This window comes from Marmota flaviventris, chromosome 11, assembly GCF_047511675.1.
Source record: "Marmota flaviventris isolate mMarFla1 chromosome 11, mMarFla1.hap1, whole genome shotgun sequence".
NCBI lineage: Eukaryota > Metazoa > Chordata > Mammalia > Rodentia > Sciuridae > Marmota > Marmota flaviventris.
The window spans coordinates 13,907,169-13,928,955 of NC_092508.1; the positions used below are offsets into that span (position 1 = coordinate 13,907,169).

A 21,787-nucleotide genomic window follows, 5' to 3' on the forward strand; every position below is an offset into this window, starting at 1 on the left:
CGTCCTTCCTCCCTCCCTCTCCATCCATCCCCTCCCACCACTCTATTGGTCTTCCTTCTATTTTCATGAGATCTGTTTTTTGGGTTTTTTTTTTTTTTTCCAATTCCCATTTGCTCTTTCTCTCTCTTGCTTCCACACAGGAAAGAAAACATTTGACTTTGAGGAGGTCTTTCTTTAAACATTAGGGATATAGCATTTATTAATATATTTTGCAAATTTCTTTTTTAGTTTGTCATTTTTTAAAACTTTGCTCTAATTAGTTGAACATGACATCAGAATGCACTTGGATTCATTGTACACAAATAGAATATAACTTTTCATTTCTCTGGTTGTATAGTTTCTCATTTTAAAAAAAATGCCTTTTTTTTTTTTCTTGCCTGCCATGAAATTTATTGTTCCTAGGTGATCAAATTTGTCAATGTTTTCTTTTTACTGATTCTAGCTCTTATTAGAAAACCTTCCCAATGTCCAGGTTAAAGAGAGCTTTAGATATTTTCTTCTAGTACTTCTGTTTTTTTTTTTTTTCTTTTTACATGAAGATGTATATGGAGTTTATTCTCATATGTGGTGTGAGGTACTATCAAATCGTGCATTTTCCCAAAGGGCAAATCAGGGCCTCAGTACCATTCATTACACAGACATCTCTACCTCAGTGATTTGAGATGTTGCCTTTGTAATAAAGTTCTAAAAGTGGTTGGGTCCATTTCTGGCTCTGTGTGCCATTCTGGTGGTTCTTGTACTCAAGCAATGTGCTGCCCTGTTTAGTTATGAAGCCTTTGTGGTGTCTTAACCTCTAGCAGGGCTAATCCCATGTAGTAGCTTCTCTTTTTAAACGTTTCCTGACTGCTCTCATGTATTTGTTTTTCCATGTGAACTTTGCTTGTACTTGTTGAGCAATTCTGTGTAAAAACAATGTTTCCATGTGTTCAAGTCTACTTCAATTTGTAGAATGCCTTTTCTCAAATGAAGTTTTATACATTTCATGGTAAATTTCCTCTCCTGAATTCTCAAGTGCTTTTTGTCATTTTTGTTGGTAAATGGCGGTTTCTCTACTGCTCTTGCTTCCTACTGGTAATCATGTCTATGAAGGTTATTAATGATTTTATCTATTGATAATGAGCCCTGCTTCTTGACTGAATTCCATAATCTGAGTATTGAGGGACTTTAAACAAGCCTGTCCCAACCCCACGGTGGAAATAAGATTGTCTTCGTTAAACCCAGACTGGGTGGCATGGTTGTAATTAAATTATGTGAAGTCTTTTTCTGCCACGTTTCAAGTATAATTTGTAGATACTTATAATTTTTTTTAGAAAAATAATATTAATCAGATTATATTACTTACTACTTAAGTGAGTTTGAATGATTTAAAACTTTACTAACATAATGGGTAGAGGATAAGAAGATATTTCATATATTTTTTAGATTTCCAAAAGGCAGTATTTTTTTTTCTTCTTTAAAGTCTAACGCTTTATATGTTTAAATGCATTAACTAAGGATACTAAACAATTAAGCACCTAACTGTGTTGAAAATGCAATTGCACATTTAGGAAAATCCTCCCTAATTGTGAAGATGTTTCTGCACTCTGATAATCATTTCAATGGCTCTTTAATCTCTTTGTCTGCATCCTAATGAATGCAGTGGGGGCTTCTAATTAAGGGTAGAGCTCTGGATTTATTAACACCTACTGCCTAAATCTCAAAGCCAAGCATGATCCAAGGGAGAAGTTACATCCCAGAAAGTAAAATACTATTGCAAAACTTATCTGCTGTTTGTATTTAATGTCTAGAAATCAAAACCTGAAGGACATAACCGGAAGTGTGCCTACTCCAAGTAAGCCTTGAAGCCTGGCTCCTTTTTTTTTTTTTAATTCTGGCACTGGGGCCTTGTTTAGAGTCAACTGAATGAAAAAGTAAATAAAATGTATCTCAACATATTCTTCATAGGCATCACTGGTGAAGGAAAATAGATTATTAAAAGCCAATTGGTGATTTCAACAAAGTCAAAGCAAAAGGGCATTGAAGATATAGAGTATCAAAGAGGGTAACTGCTGATTCATTTGTTCACTTAAATATCTTTTTTTTTCATTCTTTGGTGTTGGCATTAGTTTAAATAAAATGCTAGCAATATAGCAGTGAAGAGATGACTCCTTGTCCTCCTGAACTTTTGCATTATGCTGGGAAGGGATGAAACAGAAACGATTAGCTGAAGTTTTGGTGACTGTCAGTTATCTGGACTTCAATTAAAATCCTGGGGTCTTTTGAGCAATTCACAAGGTTCCACAGGAAGGAAAAGTCCATCTGCCTGGGAAGCTTCAGTTAACCGGATATGACCACACGTCAGGTGGAGTGGGAGCCCTGAATACTGGATAGGATGTGAAGACAGTAGAAACCAGGTGGACTGGCAAGGAGGCCCTAGGGACTGTGTCCACAGTTCTAAGGGTTATTCAAGCGAAAAAATGGTGGAATGAGCTGCTGTTGAGGTAGGGTCCATGTGGTTTATGCAGGAGGTTAAGATGTCTGGAGAGAAGGGGAGGGAACTTTCTCAAGTAGTCTTGGTGGAGAAGGATAGTGAGACCGACTCACAGGGGTTGGGTTGTCTGTTTCCTGGGTACCTCCCTCCCTCCCTCTTTTTTTTACACCTCCTTTCTTCCTTCCCTGTCAGAATAGCTTTCTGCCAAGAGGGCACATTGGTCAGATTGGGTCACCCCAGTCCTCAGCTGCAACCAGGCTGGGAGGGGCCTCCCTTCAAGCGTCTTTCTTCTTGCCTAATATTTGAATGATACTTTGGTTGAGTATATAATTTTAGAATGGAAATTTCTTTTTCAAAATGCTGAAGGGATTTCTACATTGCCTCCTAGGCTCTCAGGTGACAGGAAATTTAATCCATTCCCATATACACATATTGACTTGTTTTATTCTCAAAGAGTTCAGAATCTCCTCTTTATCCTCAGTGTTCCAAAGCTTCCAAATGCACTGCCTCGCATGGGTCTCGTACTCATTAGGCAGAACACTCAGTGGCCCCTTTGATCTGTCAGCATGTGTCTTTCTATTCTGGGAATTTTTCCTGCAGCATTTCCTTCATAACCACTTCCGGAACTCTTCTCTGTTCTTCCTGGCTCTTCTGACATTCGGATGTAGGACGTTTTTGGCAAAAACCTCTAGTTTTGCTACCCTTTCCTGTTTTTCATCTCTTCGTCATTGCCCCTACTTTCTGGCTAATTCTTTCAATTTTAACTCACATTTCCTTTCTTATCTTAGATGCATGATTTCCGAGAGCACTATGTTGTTCTCTGAATTTTTAAAATGCCTCCTGTTCCAGTTTCTTTTAATTATTAATTTTTAAAATTTATATATGACAGCGGAATGCATTACAATTCATACTAGACACACAGAGCACAAATTTTTCATATCTCTGGTTGTACACAAAGTATATTCACACCAATTCGTGTCTTCATACCTGCACTTAGGGTAATGATGTCATTCTCATTCCACCCTCATTTCTACCCCCATTCCCCCTCCATTCCCCTCCTACCCCTCTGCCCTATCTAATGGATAGAATTAGAGAAGATAATCCTAAGTCAAGTTAGCCAATCCCCAAAAACCAAATTCTGAATGTTTTGTCTGATATAAGGAGGCTGGTTCATAGTGGGATAGGGAGGGGGAGCATGGGAGGAACAGACGAACCCCGTTCCAGTTTAATGAGTGCAAAATCTTCTGTTGTCTTTCTGCTGATTTTGCTGCTAGTTCCCCACTGTCTAGTCTTTCCTGAGCCTCAGTCCTGTTTATTCCAGTTTGCTTCCGTCTCTCCCTCATGGCAGAAGTTTTCCTGGAGTATCTGGGAATCCCTGGTGGGCTGCTCATATTTAAAAACAAAGCACCAAGAGATGATGTCACTGCCTGAGAGCACAGGTGGCCTCTCTGGAAATACCAGTGGGCTGCTTCCCTGGGGAACACAGTGGTCATGATCAGTGGGTCATTACTCTTGGGGTTCCCTGGCCCTGTTGGAGGTATAAGACCCAGCTTTCTGGGTGCTGAGCTAGGGAGGATGACATCTCACCTTTTAAGATGTAAAATTACACTATTTCCAGGATCCTGAGGCAGGGGAGGGAGTTGGAAGGGGCCAACTGCTTCTTGTCTATACTCCTGATCAATGCCATTATAGTCTGTCTCACCAGTGCCCCACCTTCCCTTCACGATACCCGTGCCTTGAATTCCCGGATCCTTGAGGGGTTCTGTGGTGCTGATGGAGTGGGCTTTGTCTTCCCCCACTATCAGCTTAGGTTTCCACCTTCCCTAGTCCACAAAGTCAGTTGCTCCATGGCTAACAAATTTTTCTGTGGTTATTGACTATTCTTTTTATAGTTTTAGATTCAAGCCTATTTTTATATTTTTGGTACTGGGGATTGAACCCAGGGGCACTTAACCACTGAGCCACATCCCCAACCCTTTTTATATTTTATTTTGAGACCGTGTCTTGTGAAGTTGCTTAAGGCCTCGATAAGTTGCTGAGGCCGGCTTTGAAATTGTGATCCTCCTGCCTCAGCCTCCTAAGCAGCTGGAATTATAGGGGTGTACCACCGCATCCAGCAAATCTAATTATTTTTTTTTTAAATCCCCCTTCTGTAATTTTAGAAGAATTTCCAAGGAGTAAGAGAAGGAAAATGAGTGATTATTACATTGTATTCAGCTGGGAGACTCCAGTTCTTTTCATTTTCATACATACACATTCATCTGCATTTACACAGAAGCAGATGTGTGAGCCACTTTATTAAAGATGTACAGATAGAAGACTGTGAGCAGGAAGCTAGGCACATGATATTTCATGTCTTTATCTTTGATTTGTAACTCTCCCACATTGGTTCCCTCTAACTGTCATGTTCCAAAACCCTCAATAAAAATGTTCCTTTCCAATTTACCATATTTTTATAAAAGTAAACTTGAAAATGTCTACCTTCATAAAATAGACTACTGCATCCCGAGAAAAAGCACAGAAGAAGAAAAAGGCAGGGAATAAATATCGTATTGCATTTTGCCTTTTGAGCTAATGCCGGCATTTTGGCCTGAGAAGAGTTAGGCCCTTCACTTGGGCTCATGGTGTCTTTAGTGGCCTATACTCTGGCTATTTACTGCTTCTCCTTTGCTGTGCAATTTCTCTGTTTGATTTTAGGCACTTCATTTAAAAATCCGAGAGCTGAACAAATCTCTATTCAAAAAATATTTGCTATCAGCTTATACTTTTAGGTTGTGTTCACTTGAGGTCAGCCAGTCTGGATGACACAGACTCACACACCTTTGACCTAGATTATTTAAGCTAATACTTTTAAGAACACTCTGTAGTAGAAATTGTTTTATTCCCATTTTACAGATGAAGAAATGGACATCAGATTCCGCTCTTTCTTCCTGCAAAATTCATCCTCTTGCTCTGCCCAGTTTCTGGGATCCCAGAGGAGGACAACAGGAGGTGCTATGGAACCCGTCCTGGACTTGGGCCCCAGCCTTCACTGGCTTTGAATTCCAGGGCTGCTTCTCACTGGCTGTGTTAACATCTGCATGTTACGCAAGTACTGGGTACACTGGCTGGTTTCATTACCTGCAAGATGTGTGGAGTGATATGCATTGAAGATTAAGGCATATAAAGAAGCCAGTCTAGACTCCACAGCAGATAATAAATATCTGTTCCTTTCCTCTCCCTTGCTTCACTTGGAGTGATGGGGGTGACATGGAGCTGGAGCCTGCTTTGGGGAGGGAGATGGAGAAGAGAGCACTGGGGGAAACCCTCTGTGGGGGAGGGTTGAGATGCGAGGCCTGGTCCCATCCTGAGTTCCTGTTTAATGACCTAGAAAGAACACATCAGGGTACTTTTCCATAAGGCCTGTACTGGGCAGTGCTGCTCAAGAGCTCCTCTCCCAGCCCCTGGGGTACTTGTTACATAGCTTTTTGAAAGAGGGAACCTATAAGGAACTAAGTGGGTCTGGGCTGTTGGTGAGGCCTAGGGAGAAACCCTCTGAGGACAGGAAATAGAGGTGTAGGGTTGAGAACTGTCAGGGCCCAGAAAGGAAGGGAAGGTGCTGGGGGCGCATGGAGCCCAGGAACTTTCCTCAGTGGGGCCTTGAGTGATTTCCGGTTTGGCTCATGCAACAGGTACTCATCCACTGAGCGCGCAGTCTGAGGCAGCCTTGGGCCTGGGAGGAAGGGGTGGAAGGTGCCAAGGGAGTGGGCGGCGGGTTGACTCCCTCCAGTGGGATCCCCCCTAGGAGCAGCACAGTGAGCTCCTGGGCCAGTGTTTGACCTTTGTCCTCTGATCTCCTTGTCAGACCACAGGGAGAAGAATCACCTTCAGAGTTAAGTGATTTAGAGTTGTGAGGTTCAGAGTTGAGGCCTACAGGTGTCCTCACAGCCTGCCAGGCTCACAGTGCTCGGTGCAGGTTAGGGATTTTTATGTGCCAGAGGGACCAGAAGATCAGACTTGAACATCTGATGAGTGTCACTGCAAGATGTCAGAGGCCCTGTCTCCACTGGCTGGCGGGATCCTTCGAGGGTGGATCCTCGAGTGGATCCTCGAGTGGATCCCAGACCTGGTTCCCACTCCTGTCTTGTAGGGCTCTGTCTTTCTTCTCTGGTTCCTTCTTGGCATTTGTTCTTAGGCCCCTCCTTTTGGGGACAGAGTCCACAGTGCAATGGGAGTGACCCAGGTCTGAGGGTCCAGCTTCTGCAGTGCCATGGACTTGGACACATCCCAGTGGTGACTCTTTTCAAGCCTGTGAAGTTGGGGGGGGCGGGATTTTAAAGGTTACAAATTTTGAGTCACAGCAAAATTATCCGAGAGAACACTCAAGCCCTACTTCTATCTGAGGACCCTGAGGCATGGTAAGGGCCTGTGACTTGACCACCTGGGTCCCAGCCAAGGTGAAGACAGGACTAGAGTGGAGCTCTCCTGGGATTCTAGAATCAAAACACCTCTGCATATTCCATGGTCCAAAATTTACTGATTTTACAAATGGTAATGCTGACTTTCTTGCTTCCTAAGTTGTATATGGAAAGGTATGGTGTGAGAGTTTTGTGGCCGTGACAAAGTGCCTGAGAAAAATAACTTTAAGAAGTAAATATTTATTTTGGATTACCATTTCAGGGGTTTCAGTGCAAGGATGGCTAGCTCTGTTGTTTTGGGCCTAGGGTAAGGCAGAACTCATGACAGAGGGAATGCAGTGGAGAAACCCACTCACTTCATGGTGGCCCAGAAACAGAGCTCGAGAGGAGACAGACCCTTCAGGGCACAATCCTCCACCCTCTCCCCCAAGTAACCTCTTGTTCCAACTATGTTCCACTATGTTATCACCTCCCAACAGTGCCACAGCTATGAAACCATCAATAGATTGATCCATTAATGAGCCCAGAGCCCTGGGGACCAAGTGTTCAACACATGAGCTTTTCAGGTCCCCACCACAGCAGCAATCAGCAAAATATACTCACTGAGTTACTGAATGAACAAAGCTCCTAAGAGTGGCCCTGGAGCAGGAAGGAATTTTCCCAGGTAATGACTCATTTTCTTTAGCAGAGAGGGGAACATAAAAAGGTTCTCACTGGTAGCTGTTACTCACTACGAACACAGGAGGTCTCCACTGCCACGTCTTGGCAAATGACCTTGGTCTTCCTTGAAAGCTGTCTGCACCTAATTCTCACAGACCGGCAGCGTCTAGTCTTTAAAGCCCAGGACAAAAATAGAAAATGTTCCTTCACTGCCCTGGGAGCCTCATTTTACCACATGTTCCACTCTGAGCTAATGTTCAGACTTCCATTTTGTCTGGAAATGCAAATTTGATACGAGAAGACCATGTAGGTTAATATTCAGTGGCTACTAAGTGGGAGATATAAAAAATATGGGAAACACCCAATAGCAATCAACTCCCCAGAGAAATGATTTCCTGTGTTGCAAAGGGAGGCTTAGGAAGCAAAGTCCCTGCTGCCAGGGCTGTGAAGGCCCACGTCATTTAAAAAGAAATCCAAAGAGAAAGCGGTAGGAGAAGGTAGAGCAAGGTTCCCTTCCTGAATTCATTTATGGTGTGGACTAATGAGATCTGGATTCCATTTTGCACAAAAAACTTAAAGAGATTCTTTTTCTATTTAAATCCCAGCTTTTACCAAGGCCTGCCTCCCCTGGGAAACAGATCTCCTGCCACCTGCATCCTCCTGTGCTCCAGCCCCTCCTGCCTTCCTTCAGTCCTCACCTGTCTTCCTCTTGTCCCCTTCACCTGGCAGGTCCCTTCAGGCCTTAGGAAAAATGTCCCTTCCTTGGAGAGTCTCTTCCTGAGTTCCCCAACCTAGTACGTTCCCTCTCACTATCCCTGGTTTTATCCACCATAGAACTTAGCACAGTTTCCTTAAACTATTTTTGTTTGCATACTGCTTCACTGCCTGTCCCTGTACATAGGACAGGAGTGTCAACTGTCTCCTGCACTGGTACTTCACACCTGGCACAGGGCCAGCACAGAGGACCTTCATATGGAAGTGCTGCCTTGGGCTTAATAAGGAATTAAAAAATGGTGGGAGAAGGGGAGCAGCTCCAGGAGTCTCTGATCACTCACTGATTATTAACAGTGAATAGATGGTTAATGCAAGTTTTCTAGTCATTTAGAAAAAGGGAGGTGCATCCTCTGCCTTGGACCTTGGGCTTTGTCCCTGCCAGTCTTCAGGGCTCCACTTCTTACAGAACTGAATGTGAAGCAAGTCATGGAGTATTTGAGATGAACTGAAGAATCACTTGCTTTGGAGCCAGTTGAACATGGCTGTCACCGGCAGAGAGGGAGGGTCAGGTCCCAGGCAGACCTGGCCCAAGTGAGATCTTACATTCCCCCTGGTTGTTCACCAAATTTGGTATCAGTGAGAATAGTTAACTTTTCTTAAGTGTGTTCTAGGTTCCAGACACCCTGCTAAACCCTTTTCAGGTGTTACTGTGGTTGATTCTCACAACAATACTATGGGTTCGATGCTAACAGCATCTCCATTTACAGATGAGGAAGCTTGGGCCCAGAGAAGTTAGGCAACAGTTGCACAGCTAATAAGGGGTGAGGCAGAACTAAGGCAGCCTTGCAGTGGAGTCTGAGCTCACAAACATCTCCCTGGAAGCCTTTGGGCAGACCTGAATCCTCTGGGCATTTCTCTGGGCAGGTAGGGTGGGGCAGCGAAGCTGCAGCATGTCCCCTCAGTGATTCTGCACACAGCCAAGCTCGAGGTCCACCGGCTCTGGTGGGAGAGGACTGAGACCTCCTGGCTCCCCCAAAGCTTCAGCAGGACTCTCCACAGGGGTGTTCGAGTTCTTTCTTCTGATCAGAAGGACCCTGGCCCATGTTCAAGGTGGCAACTCCCAACTTCATAATGAAGGAAGAGGACTGAACATTGTGTTCAAGATAGGCACCGAGGAACGTTCCCCACAAACTCCAAGGATCTGTGCTGTAATTTGGGTGTTGACTTAAAAGTTCTTCGCCCGCCCTGGTGGCACTACTGGGAAGTGGTGAGACCTTTAGGTAGTGCGCCTGGGGGGGTGGCAGGTACACCCTTGAAGGTGATTTTAGGAATCCTAGTCTCTTCCTCTTTCCTTTTTTTCCCCCTGGGACCCAAGGTGAGTTGTTCTGCCATGCACTGTCACCATAATGTGCTGTCTCAGCAGAGGCTGAAAGCAATGGGATCACTGCATCAGGGACTGGAATCTCCAAAGTAGTAAGCCAAAACAACTCTCTTATCTTTATAAGTTAATTGCCTCAGGCGTTTTGTTACAGTGAGATACCTGACTAGTACAGGTTGATCAGAATAAATGCAGCCAAATAATCAGGGAGTGAAGAGAACAAGAATAAAGGAAAACTCAAGGTTCAAATAAAACCACCATGCTGGAGGCTGCAAGGTAACAACAGTGGAAAGATCACAGGCTTTGGAGCCAGGAGATCCCATGGGTGAATCCTAGCACTATCTGCCTTTTCTTAGTGAGACCATCTTGGCACTTTGTGTGACCATTCTGAGTCAGCCTCCTCCACTCTAGAAGAGGGTTAGTAACATACCCAGAACGGGTGAAGCAATCCCAGCACTTTCTAAAACGAGTAGCTGAGAGGGAAGGAGGGTGCAGGAAAATAGTGAGGTTTGAGGAAACAGATGAAGGGGAAGGGTCTGCGGAGAACACCCCACTGCCCCATGAATTCCTGGCAGCCTTTTACTTCACCCCAGTCTTAACAGGCTAACTCCAAAGGACAGCATGTTTGTTTTAAAGGCAAGATAAACAGCTAGTCCTTCCTACCTGGTAACACTGCTTTTAGATACCTGCTAGAAAAAGCCAACCTGTAACTAGATACTTAGGATGACACGATATTGTAAGGACAGCGTCAGAAAGCAAAGTACCTGATCACTTTCTATGGGAGGGAATGTATTTTCTCACGTTTCTGAATCTGGGAGACAGCAGCCTGCTGATGCTTTCTCAGGTAACAAGCTGCCTTTGCAGATTCACCAAACTCCATCCTGTCACTTACTCTGAAGAATCTTAGACCATATGACCTCCAGATCCTGGCTGTGTGTGCACACTACCATCCTGCTTATTGGTGAATGTCATGTGAAATTCCAGTGTGGCTTGCAGAGCCAGTGACATCCCACACCACCCTGCTCATTCCTGGCCACTGTGTCTAAGCATTCAAAGCAGGCACCACTTCAAGAAGCTTTTTGTCAGTAGGCAAGGTAGCTTTTCCATAAAGTCAGGACTAACAGAAACTTATTTCTGGTAGGGATAACAACTGTAATTATTGAATACTGACAATTTCACTCTGTCAGCATCTTTAGAAGGCACAGGAATTATCATTACCATTTTACAGATGAAGAAGCGGAAATAGCAAGGTTAAGCAATTTGCCCAAAGTCACCCCGTGTAGAAGAGGCTGGGCTGGCACTCAAAGCATCTGGCTGCACATCTCCTTCTCCTGCAGGAAGACAGTCTAGGACAGTTATCAGCACAGCTCTACAAGGCCACAGTACCCTGGGCAGGGGTTGGCTCTCAGTGCTCTCCCTGTCCTAACTCGCATGAGGGATAGGTGACTCTGATTGTTTTCTGTCCTCCTTCCCACTCCAAGCTCTGGATTTTGAAGTAATGGCCTGAAGTTCATTGCCCACCATCTACATTCCCCCATGGTCTCTGCTCTCAATGCTTAGGCTTCACCCAGCCCCAGGATGCCAAGCAGAGTTCATCTAAAAGCTTTAAAACTAAAAGCTGCTTCTTATCCTGCTAATTATCTGGAGCATCAGGGCCAACAATTCTCTGGTTGATGTTGAATTAAGTAAAAACCAAGGAGTTGGGTGCATTCAACAAGAGGCTGGTGATACTGGACTCTCACATGGCATCAAGGCACAGACCAAGCTGAAGGCCTTTCCTGTACAAGGCTCTCTCTCCTCCCCAGCTCTAGCCCCGGCCCAACGTCACCGCTGCATCTTGGGAGATTTGTCACTGTCACTATGACTCCTCCTGGAGTGTATGCCACTGATTTGCCCAGCCACCATGAGAACTTTCTGGAGAGTGTCATGTGTTTCAGCATTTGGATTCTAAAGTAGGATGGATGTGGGAGGGAGGAAACGGGAGCAAAAGTCAGATCAGAATGGGGTGCCGCAGCAGGCATGATGCTGATCCTCACAAACCAGGACCCCATACTGACCACAGCATCCAAAGGGCAGCCAGCGCTTGCAGGGGGTGTGTTCCGAGGCTTCTCAGGCTTCAAGTCATGCTCGGTACACCTGGCCCTGGCCCGGGCCCCGACAGGCACTGCATTCTCCACTGTGGCTGTGATTTCCAGCCCTGTCTAAGGTCTCTGCATGCCACTTCTTCTTCCTGGCTGGTATAACCCTGATAACCATCAGCATGTTTGTTAAAGGACCTTGTACTCAACAAGACTAACTCAGGCACTGCTCCTTATCCCGGGCCCCTTATCTCGGTGTAGTTAGCCTTTAACCAGATTGTCATTAGCCTGGGCACTGTTCTGAAGGAAAGGCCTTGTTCCCTTCCTGACGGACCTCATTGGATAATACCAAGTTTGCAGATTCCGGTGACTATTGGTAAGACTTCAATAGGCGTCAGGAAGGGCTCCGCATGATTTCACAGACAGAATGCCCTCTCTACCTTTGACATGTAACCTTTTCCTTTCTAAACACAATCATCTAGCATTTGTAATAGAATAAAATAACACTTGCATGGTATTAATTAGCCTATCTAGGGCAACAGGATTAAGATAATATTAAGCCTCTGTGGCAGAGATGAAGGTAGCTGCAGGGACAGCCACCTCATTCTTTCATGATTTCACATTGTCACTGGTCTGTGGTCTGCATGCATCCCTCAGGATGTCAAGAAGGGGTGGTAGAACACACCATTCTCAGTGGTACGCAGGTGGCTGCATTTTTAAAAGCAAATTTGTAGTCTTAAGAGATAATGGAGAAAATTAACTTATGGAGGAACCAGCAGGGCTTAGCAGCCCTTTCTCTGCAGAGGACAGCCCCACTAGGTGGAGCCACTGGAAGAACCTGCCAGGTGACCGCCAACTGGGCATGTAACTTTCTGGCTCTCTCACTTTCCTCAAGGGTCATGGCTCTGGGGCTTGCACCCTTCTGTCTACACATCCAGACAGCATGAAAAGCACATTGTAAACACTCTGTTGTAGAATGGAAACAGTTCAAGAGTTTGTATACCGCCTTTGCTGATTTCAGTATGTGTGCAAGTTATAACCTAATTGAACTGAATCTTTACAGACAGGGTGATCTGAGTGTGTGTGTTGGTGTGTGTGCACTCATGTGTACGTGTGTCTCTAGGAATTAAGCGCACACATACTATTCTGAATCTCATTGCCAGATTATTGATTTCAAATTTCAAAACTATCCGTAGAGATCTTTGAGTCATTCTCTAATAATTTCACATTTAAAGTTCCGCCCAATTGGGTACACAGTTGTTCAAACAGTTCCTTCTAGCCCTATGTCCCTGTGCCCTGCAGCCAAATCTCTTTCAAATCAATTTCCTCCAAGTACAGCTTTGTTCCAGCTGCACACTAACCCCCACTCCAGTCCCTCCCTCCCCCAACCCAAGTCTGGACTTGAAACCCTTAACTAGATTGTTTCAATTACTGGAATGACATAAGTGTCGTTAAAGATTGGTCCAAACTCGCACTAGCAACTCTGAAATCCCCACTATCCTAACTTAGTCCAAAGACTGAGCCTGAGTGTGATATGCTTGGAGGTTTGGAAGATGGGGGGGGAGGGAAGGGGGAGTGGGAGTCAGCAAACAGGAGGCAAGAACCAGGAAGCAGAGGTGAGGGGGAGAGTGGTGTTTCCTGGAGGGGGCTGGGAGCAGTCTGGTCAAATTCTGATGGACGGAGGGGAAACCCAGACAGCTGCCACTGGAGTGGGCAGCGAGGGCTCCCTGGTGATCCTGTGAGCAGCTCAGTAGAGTGGTGGGTGCAGAACCTCGTGGGAATGGGTTCAAAAGGATGTGGGATGAGAGCCTACAAAGAGGGAGGCCCGGGTGACCGTGTGCGACACACTGTTGGTGGGAGCAGAGAAGGAGCGTGGCTGTTATAAGGGACTATGGAGCCAGGAAGGTTTTGCTTTGTTTTTAAAAGATGGAGGACACCACTGCGTGTTTAGCATTGCAGGGACTGATCCCAGGGACAGAGATGCCACTGCCAAGTAAGAGCTTAGACTATGTGGAAGAGGGTGACCTTGTGCCCCTTGGATGCAAGGGCCCGGACCGACCATTCATCGTAGGGACAGGAGGGAGGAGAAATGGGAGAGGTGAGAGACGGCATGGTGTTTTAGGGAGGAGGAAGTTCTCTTTGGATGGCTTCTGTTTACTCAGTGAACAGTGGAGAGGGAGGAAAGAAGAGGAGGGGCAGGACAGTCCTTTAGCAAGGCAAGGAAGTCACCAGAGGAGTGCAGCCAGAGTGCCAGTGGGACCCAGACTCCGCCATTGAGGTGCAGGGGCAGGGATTTAGAGTCAGGCCAGCCAGCACTGTGGAGAAGTTTCTCCAGTTAAATTCACACGGAAACTTTTTTATGTTCAAATTTATTCTCACAGGGCACAGTGGCACATGTCTGTAATCCCAGCGACTCGGGAGGCTGAGGCAGTGTGAGGATGGCCTTGGGCCTGAGCCAAACCCACTCCATTTAAAAAACTCCAGTTTGAAACCTGCAGTCTCACCAGGCACACCTAAGGAGCCCTCCAGTATGGCCCTCAGACACAAACAAGTCACTTCCCCCCACCCTGAGAAACTCAGGGTGAAGCCTCGGCAGGCTGGCCTCATCTGGTAAGAGGGAAAGGCAAAAAGATCAGGGTGGGGACCCTCAGATCAGATGTTTTAACCCCAGGGTAAATGATGTCACTGAGAAATCCAGTGGTAGCTGATAAGGATTGAAAGGGGAGCTAAAAGCCCCCAAATTTAGTATAAATAATAGAGCAAATGAACAGATATTCAACCAGCCAACAATGATGCACCCAAGCTGGAGGGCCTGATGAAGATCTGACTGACATTCCATCCTTTATCATCATTTGTCTGATCATCTTGACCTTGATGAGAACTGCATTTCTCCCTGTGACCAGCCATCAGCTCCATCCCAGGAGAAGCCTGCCTTGGTTCCTGACCTGATCACTGTGCTCTAAGTGTGCATCTGCTGGACTTAAAGCCTAAGGCTTGAGACTTCTGATCTGACACTTGAACTTAGCATGCAGAGGGAATGTCTGTCACTAGCCTGTCATGATTAGGTGTGTTTGCAGTGCTTAGAATTAATCTAGAATTGTTTGCTGTGGCTTGATAATGTCTATTGCAGTGCTTAACACTAAGGATTGTCACTTTCTTGATTAAGAACCTATAGAGTGAAATTGTATTTAGTGATGTGAGTGAGTAAAGTATTGAAAAAGGCAGAAGCTTTATTCTTTATTTCTCCCCCTCCATTGCACCTTTTGCCATTGCAATAGGCAAGAGGATTGCAAGTTCAAACTCAGCCTCTGCAACTTAGCAAGGCCCTAAGCAACTCAGCAAGATCCTTACTCTAATAAAATATTTAAAAGGGCTGGGGATGTGGTGGCTTGGTGGTTAAGTGTTTCTGGGTTCAATCCCTTGTTTAAAAAAAAAAAAAATTCTTAACTCCAGTTTCACAGGTTGTTCCTTTCTGGAGGGAATTTTGGACAGATGGGGACTCTCTTATATGAGGGTAAACTGACTGGTCAGTCCTTCTTATATTTATCTATTCAGATAGATAGATATTGAGGCCTTAAAATGGTTTAATTTTTAAACCAGTAATTTGACCAGAAGATTGAATTATATGCACATGAATTCTTGTTGTGGTATTTGTAAAACTGAAATGGCTTCTGTATTTATTATAAGAACGTAGACTCTGGGAATCATATTATTCCTTCAGCTATAGTATTTGCAAGACTGGCCACAATCTCTGTATTGAGTTATAAGGACAGAGACGCCAGGAATTATATTACTTATTCAGTTACAGGGAAACAGAGAACATGAAAACTCCAAGAATGGAATATTATATGTCCTTTAAATATCATTTTTTAAACTAGAATTTGATATTGAGAATTTTTCACAATATAACATTAAGGGGAAAATCCATTGCAACCATCCCAGCAGACGCCATCGGCTCATCTCCCACTGGAAATATCTTGGGCTTCTTACCAAGGCTCCCTGCATCCTGTCTCCTCTCCCCCTGAGCCATCCTGTTCTGTTCACGTCTGTACCAATGGGATGTTTATGAAACGTCTCTAAAATGTGACCTCCCCGCTTCTCAGCTATGTAAGCCTCACGTGGTCTCCCATGTCTTGACCTCCTATTATGCATGACCCGCCCCTCCCCAACTCTTGACTTTCTCGATCCAATGTTCCTGGTCTCCTGCCTGAGCCCATGCACACCCTGCTCCTCCTGCTCCTCTGGCTGTCCACTCCTCCCCTCTCACTCATCCTTCCGGCCTCAGTTCACTGTCCCTGCCTCAGGGAAACCTTCCCTGACTTATGTCCAGAATCATGTTGGTCACAAGGGACAAGCCAAACTGCTTCAGGTAACCAAAAAAAGTTCAGTGTCAGCTTCAGGCATGATGCAGGCCTCAAGACTTATTGTGAAGGACTTGTTTATTTCTCTGCCCAAGGCCCAGTATCCTTGATGTTGGCTCCAGAGAAAAGTTCATCCTCCATGGTGCTAAAACACCTGAAGAAGCTCCAGTTTCTTTATTCACATTCAAACCTACTAGGAAGAATGGAGGTACTTCTCCAAGACAGTTCTAAAAATATCCCCAGATTTGTTCTTCCTGGTTTGAGTTGACTCTGGGCATACACCTATTTTAGAACCCATCATTCTTGTTATTGGAAAGCAAAATATTGATTGGCCAACACTGAGTCATGTGCCACCCGGAAATTTATAAGTTCATGTGTGGATTAGGTCCTGAACTCCAAGCCAAGAGTTACAGGAAACTGGGGAAAGGGACCTTGAAGAAGCAAATGACAAATGTCTGCTAGGAATGATTTATTATATGTTTGCACAGCATCTGATCTTTTCCTTTTTAGCATTTGTGATCATTACACATTTTTGTATATTATTATTTGTTTAAAATTTGTCTTCCTCATAACACTGACACCCACTTTGAGAGGCACTATATCTCCTTTCTTTACTGTTCTATGGCAATGCCCAGGATGGATCTCAGCATAGAGTGGATGCAATAAATATCTGTTTGATAACTATGTTACTAAAAAAATAAATAAAACACTTGGATGCAAAACATTTCATATGGTAGCGGTCTCAGTCTATTTGTGCTGCTATAACAAACTACCTGAGATCAGGTACTTTATAAAGAAGGGAGGTTTATTTCTTATAGTTCTGGAAGCTGGAAGTCCAGCATTGATCATGGCACCAGGAATTTTGGTGGCTGGGAAAAGCCCATCCTTTGTTCCAAGGTGGGGCTTTGACTGTCTCTGGAGGGAACAGACATTGTGTCCTCAAATAGCAGACAGGACTAAACTGGTTCCCTCTAGCCCTTTTATTTTTTATTTATTTACTTTAAAATTTTTTTTTAGTTGTAGATGGACATACAATATCTTTATTTATTTTCATGTGGTGCTAAGGATTGAACCCAGTGCTTCACACACGCTAGGCATGCGCTTTACCACTGAGCTACAGCCCCAGCCCCCTCTAGCCTTTTTACAAGGCACTAATTCATCCAGAGAACAGAACCCTCATGTATGAATTACAGCCTCAAAGACACCACCTCTGAAAACTCCCAAAGGGGGGTTAAGTTTCAACATAAATTTGGGAGGGGACACATTTAAATCTATTCAAATTCCATTTTTTTTTTAAATGAAATCTTTCTCTCTTCTCTCAATAGAGAACATCAATCCAAAAGGAAATATACCAAATACAATAGTGGTTATATTTAGACCGTAAAGTTAAGAGTGAGGTTTAAACTGATGTTTTTTCTGTATTTTCCAGATCCACAATGGACCTATATTATTTTTTAGTTGAAAAATTCTTTGAAATAATCTCTAGAAATATATTGGGTAGGGTCCTTCCATCTGGAATAAAAATGCCCCGTTTTGAAAGGTAAAGGAGTTTCTAAAGAACAGGCCTCCTGCTACAGGTTTCACCATGACCAGTGAATTCCTGGTCACATCAGAAGGCATTCCTGGAGATGTCATGACTTGAGACATTAACAGGAGGGTCCTGAAGAAGAGCAGAGCAGGTGTCAATCAAATATGCGTGTTGCCATGAAGCTGACTTTCAAAATGGTCTTTCTTTGTCTTTTATTGTTTTAAACTAATAGTTTGATCTCCCTCTGTTTCTAAAGAGTTAGTATTTTGGTTAGAACACTATTAGCCTTTTCCTTTATTACCATGTCTGAAATTTGCTATTCTCCTCTACTGTGGACTCAGGGGTGGTCTTTGCTACCTTGTCTCTGTACCTTCTGTTAACATGTGTTTATGGAATGATCTAAGCAGGGAAACTCCTAAATGAAGCTGACCAAATGCCAGGGCACTGCACTGTGAGTACATCATACCCACCTAATCACAGGACCCTGCTCAGAAACAACAGCGGCTGAGACACACCATGATGTGTACTGGCTTCTGGTAGTCCAGCAGGTTCTGAATCTCAAAGCTCCTTAGGGATCTGGCAGGGAGCACCTCTCTGCACTGGAACATCCTGAGCTATGGGGCCTTTGGGCCATCCCTGAGGTTGGTCTGCATGTTAGTGGACCTGACATGGAGGCAGGAGCTCCAAAAGGAGAGAAGATGGGATAGGGAAGGCAAACTAAAATACGCAAGTAATTCTGCTGAGAATGCAGGTATCCAAATACACACTACTTCACTCCCCCTGCTGTGTCCTGAGTGGGTCTAACGGGGCGGGCTCCTGGGGGAACCAGCTTGGGTAGAAGTCCTTTGATTTCAGGCCTATCTCTGCCTCTTATCAGCTGTCTGAGCTGGCTCTGGCCTCTCCACCTCTGAGCCTCAGGCTGTCATCTGTACAAGGAGTACAGTACCTCTTAGGGCTTTTCTTGATGGCAGATAAGATAACTTAAGTTATGTGAAGTGTCCAGCCCACTGTAGGTCTCTCTCTTAGGATGGCTTTGGGCGTGGTGTGAGAATGTGGAGGGAAGAATGCTAAACCAGGGGAGTGTCTTCTACCCATTTTAGCAAGGTCAAGAGGGAAGACAAAGGATGCTAATAGCTCCTTCTCTAATCTCACCCTCTCCAATGTGGGCCAAATGGTAAAGAAATTTCTCCTGCTTTAAATTTGGGTTTTGTTTGGTTTTTTTGGTACCAGGGATTGTTGAACCCAGGACTCTTAATCAATGAGCCACATGCCCAGCCCCCTTTTTTTTTTTCATTTTGAACACAGGGTCTCACTAAGTTGCTGAGACTGGCTTTGAACTTGCGATCCTCCTGCTTCAGCTTCCCAAATCGCTGGGATGCTGTAATTACAGTGTGTGCTACCATGCCTGGTTGGTTTAAGTTTTGGCTGAACAGTCATGGCAAGAACACTGAGCTCTCTTCAGCTTTAAAACTCATCTTTTATAATCCCATCTCTTTCCCATGAGCAAAAAGAAGGCTCTGATGTTTTTCATAGGCTCTTCAAGGTGAGTGGCAGAGCTGGGCCCTGTGCTGAAGGTCAGGGAAAGCAGAGAGGCACAGAAGTTAGACTAGCTAGGTAAAGGCCTGAGGCAGGGAAGGCTGCACCCTGGGGAGCATGAGGAATTGGAAAGTACCTCTGAGAAGACGTTTCCTACTCTTTTACCAGGTAAAACCATCCCATAGCCTGAGATTTAATTGCTGTTAAACAATCCTCTTCCAATGCCCTTACAGGTGCCACCACCCCAGGCAGGAAAGGGTTGTCAGGGTGTACAGAAAGTGCCAATCAGGCATCTGGAGTAGGCTCTTTGGGGGGCCTGTTTCTCTCCTGGGTGTGTTTAACACAGTTGTTTCATCTTCTGCGGAGGAAATCCATTGCTCAAGGCTGCTGTCCACTAATCACATCTTCTAAACATTAACTCTGGCCACAAAGGATTTCTTTGAGTATCCCCTACCCCCCCCCCCCCCACCCCCAGAAGGACAGCCCCGTGATTTTTTGTTGTTGTTGTTGTTTGGTTTTTGTCGTTTTCTTCTTCCTCAGAGAACTGGCTTCTGTGTCCTGGTCTTGTATCACCTCCTCAAGTGGGCAGCCTTTGCCTTCCCCAACTGCCCAGCTAAATTACTGGGACTTCCTTGTGCCTAGCCCAGCAACAATATCTTAACACTCATTTTACTTTGTCATACTTATTCACGTATTTATTATGTGTTGTCCCACAAGAGACCAAGCTCCAGGAGGAGTACTATCTGCTGCGCGATCCCAGCTGAATCCCCGGGGTGCTCCTCCTAGGCCTGCCACCTGCACCCAGTACATGCACGTGAATACAGGGCACCTCACTAATGCACCTCACGTAAGCAGAAGGACCTCTCCCTTGCCTCCAGGCCACCTGAGCCGGGTCCACATCTGTGGAAAGTACTTGATAGATAACTGAGAAGGGCTTCCACAGGTTTGGAGATCCAGAGATCACACATGGTTCTTAACCTTTTTAGGGTCGCATATTTCTTTAGGAATTTGAGTAAAACACACACACACACACACACACACACACACACACACACACTACTCTCTTTCCCCCAAAGAACATAAATACGCACCCTTAGCTCTGCTTACAACACATGGGCGAGGAGATTCTGAGGTCCCAGATAAAAACCCTAGAGTTAAGAAAAATAAAGAAGTGGAAAGAAATTAGAAAACCCAACTTCAACACCACAACAGAGAACTTTTTAAAGGGGACCTGCTTGAAATGGTCTTGTTCCAAGGAACAAGTTCTTGGATTGCAAGTTTCTGCTAAAAAATAACATGGGAACGGGGTGGGGGGTAACAATCGCTACTGCTCCTGGATCTGCCAACCGTTCCCTTCCTACACGTTGTGGAACAAGACGATCTCGCACACCTTCCGCAGGTGTATCCGAAAACAGTTTTGCCGGGTTTGATAAACACCTGCCCAGTGAACCTAGGGCACTTTTGCCCGGCAGTCAAGAAAGCAGATCCCCCAGCCTCGAGCTCCTGGCACAGAGAGCTACAGGTGGGATTATGGGCTCTCGCGGCCCTGGCGTCCCGGGGCTGAGGACTCCCGGCGGTAACTGGCGCGCGCGCAGGTGCATGTGCACCTGCGGCGGTCGGCGCGGCGCGGGGCGGGGAAAGTTGTGACGGGGGCGGGGCAAGAGAAAGGGAAAGTGGAGAGGAGGGGGAGGCAGAAAGGAAGGAGAGAAAAAGGAGGAGCACGAAGAGAAGGAAGGGGAAGAGGAAGAGGAGAAAGGGATGGGGGAGGAGACGACGAGGAAGAAGAATGGGAGGAGCGGGAGGGGAGGAGGGCGGCCGCGCGGGGAGGAGTCTGCAAACTTTCTGTTCAAGGGCATTGTGGGAAGCAGCCATGGTCTGAGGAGGGCGCCTCACCTGTCAGCCGCGCGGGCTCCTGCGCTCGGCTCCGGCCCTCGGGTCCTTCGCGCTCGGTGCTTTCGGGACAGGGGCGGTGGCGGCCGTGTCACCATGGTGAGTGCCAGTGCGCCGCGCCGCGGCGCTGACCCGGGGCGTGCGCGCTCCCGGGAGGCACCTGCGGCTCCAGGGCCCGGCGAGCGTCTTCCGAAAGGGGGTGGGGGCCCAGCAGAGTCCGGGTCTCCTGGCAGCGCGAGCCTCGGCACTACTGTCCCGGGCAATGAGGACGCGCCTGGGACCCCTGCCCATGATCCCCGCTGCGACCGCGCTCCGCGGCTTCATTCATTGGGTTCACTTTTGCTGAGCGCTTAGTGTAAGCCGGCACCTTGCCAAGCGCTGGGGATGTCGCGGGGGACCAGGTGGATCTCCGGCTTTCAGGGAGCTTATTTTCTAGGAGGAGGATACGAAGGGAAGGAGCCGTGTAATAAACCAGCAAAATAAAGATAACTTCCGAGACTAAGGAGTGCCCAGAAGTCGCGAGCACTACCGGGTGGAGACGCAACTTTTGATTCGGCAAAGTCCTCTTCGAGGAGGTGGTGACATTTGGGCCTCTGAGGTCCTGGAGGGGAGCTGCAGGTAGAAAGATTCGCGACCTCAATCCTCGCTTGTTGCAGAAGTGCGCAGGGCCAGAGTTTAAATCAACTGTGGACTTTATCTTGCTTTTGTTTTAGAAATCTCTACCTTGTAAAAAGGATGTTAGGCCTCTTGGGCTTCAGAAAGAAAGGCGGGTCTC

At 45.8% G+C, this 21,787-nt stretch overlaps 1 protein-coding gene across 1 annotated transcript in view; it reads left to right on the forward strand.

Annotated features, from left to right (window-relative positions):
* Positions 1 to 21,013: 21,013 nt before the first annotated feature.
* Ap1s3 (adaptor related protein complex 1 subunit sigma 3) overlaps positions 21,014 to 21,787 on the forward strand; it is a 55,300-nt gene continuing 54,526 nt past the window's right edge. Inside the window, exon 1 of the mRNA XM_027941803.2 lies at positions 21,014 to 21,111. Within this exon, the coding sequence (XP_027797604.2) occupies positions 21,109 to 21,111 (3 nt within the window). The 5' untranslated portion in view covers positions 21,014 to 21,108. The remainder of the gene's footprint in view (positions 21,112 to 21,787) is intronic.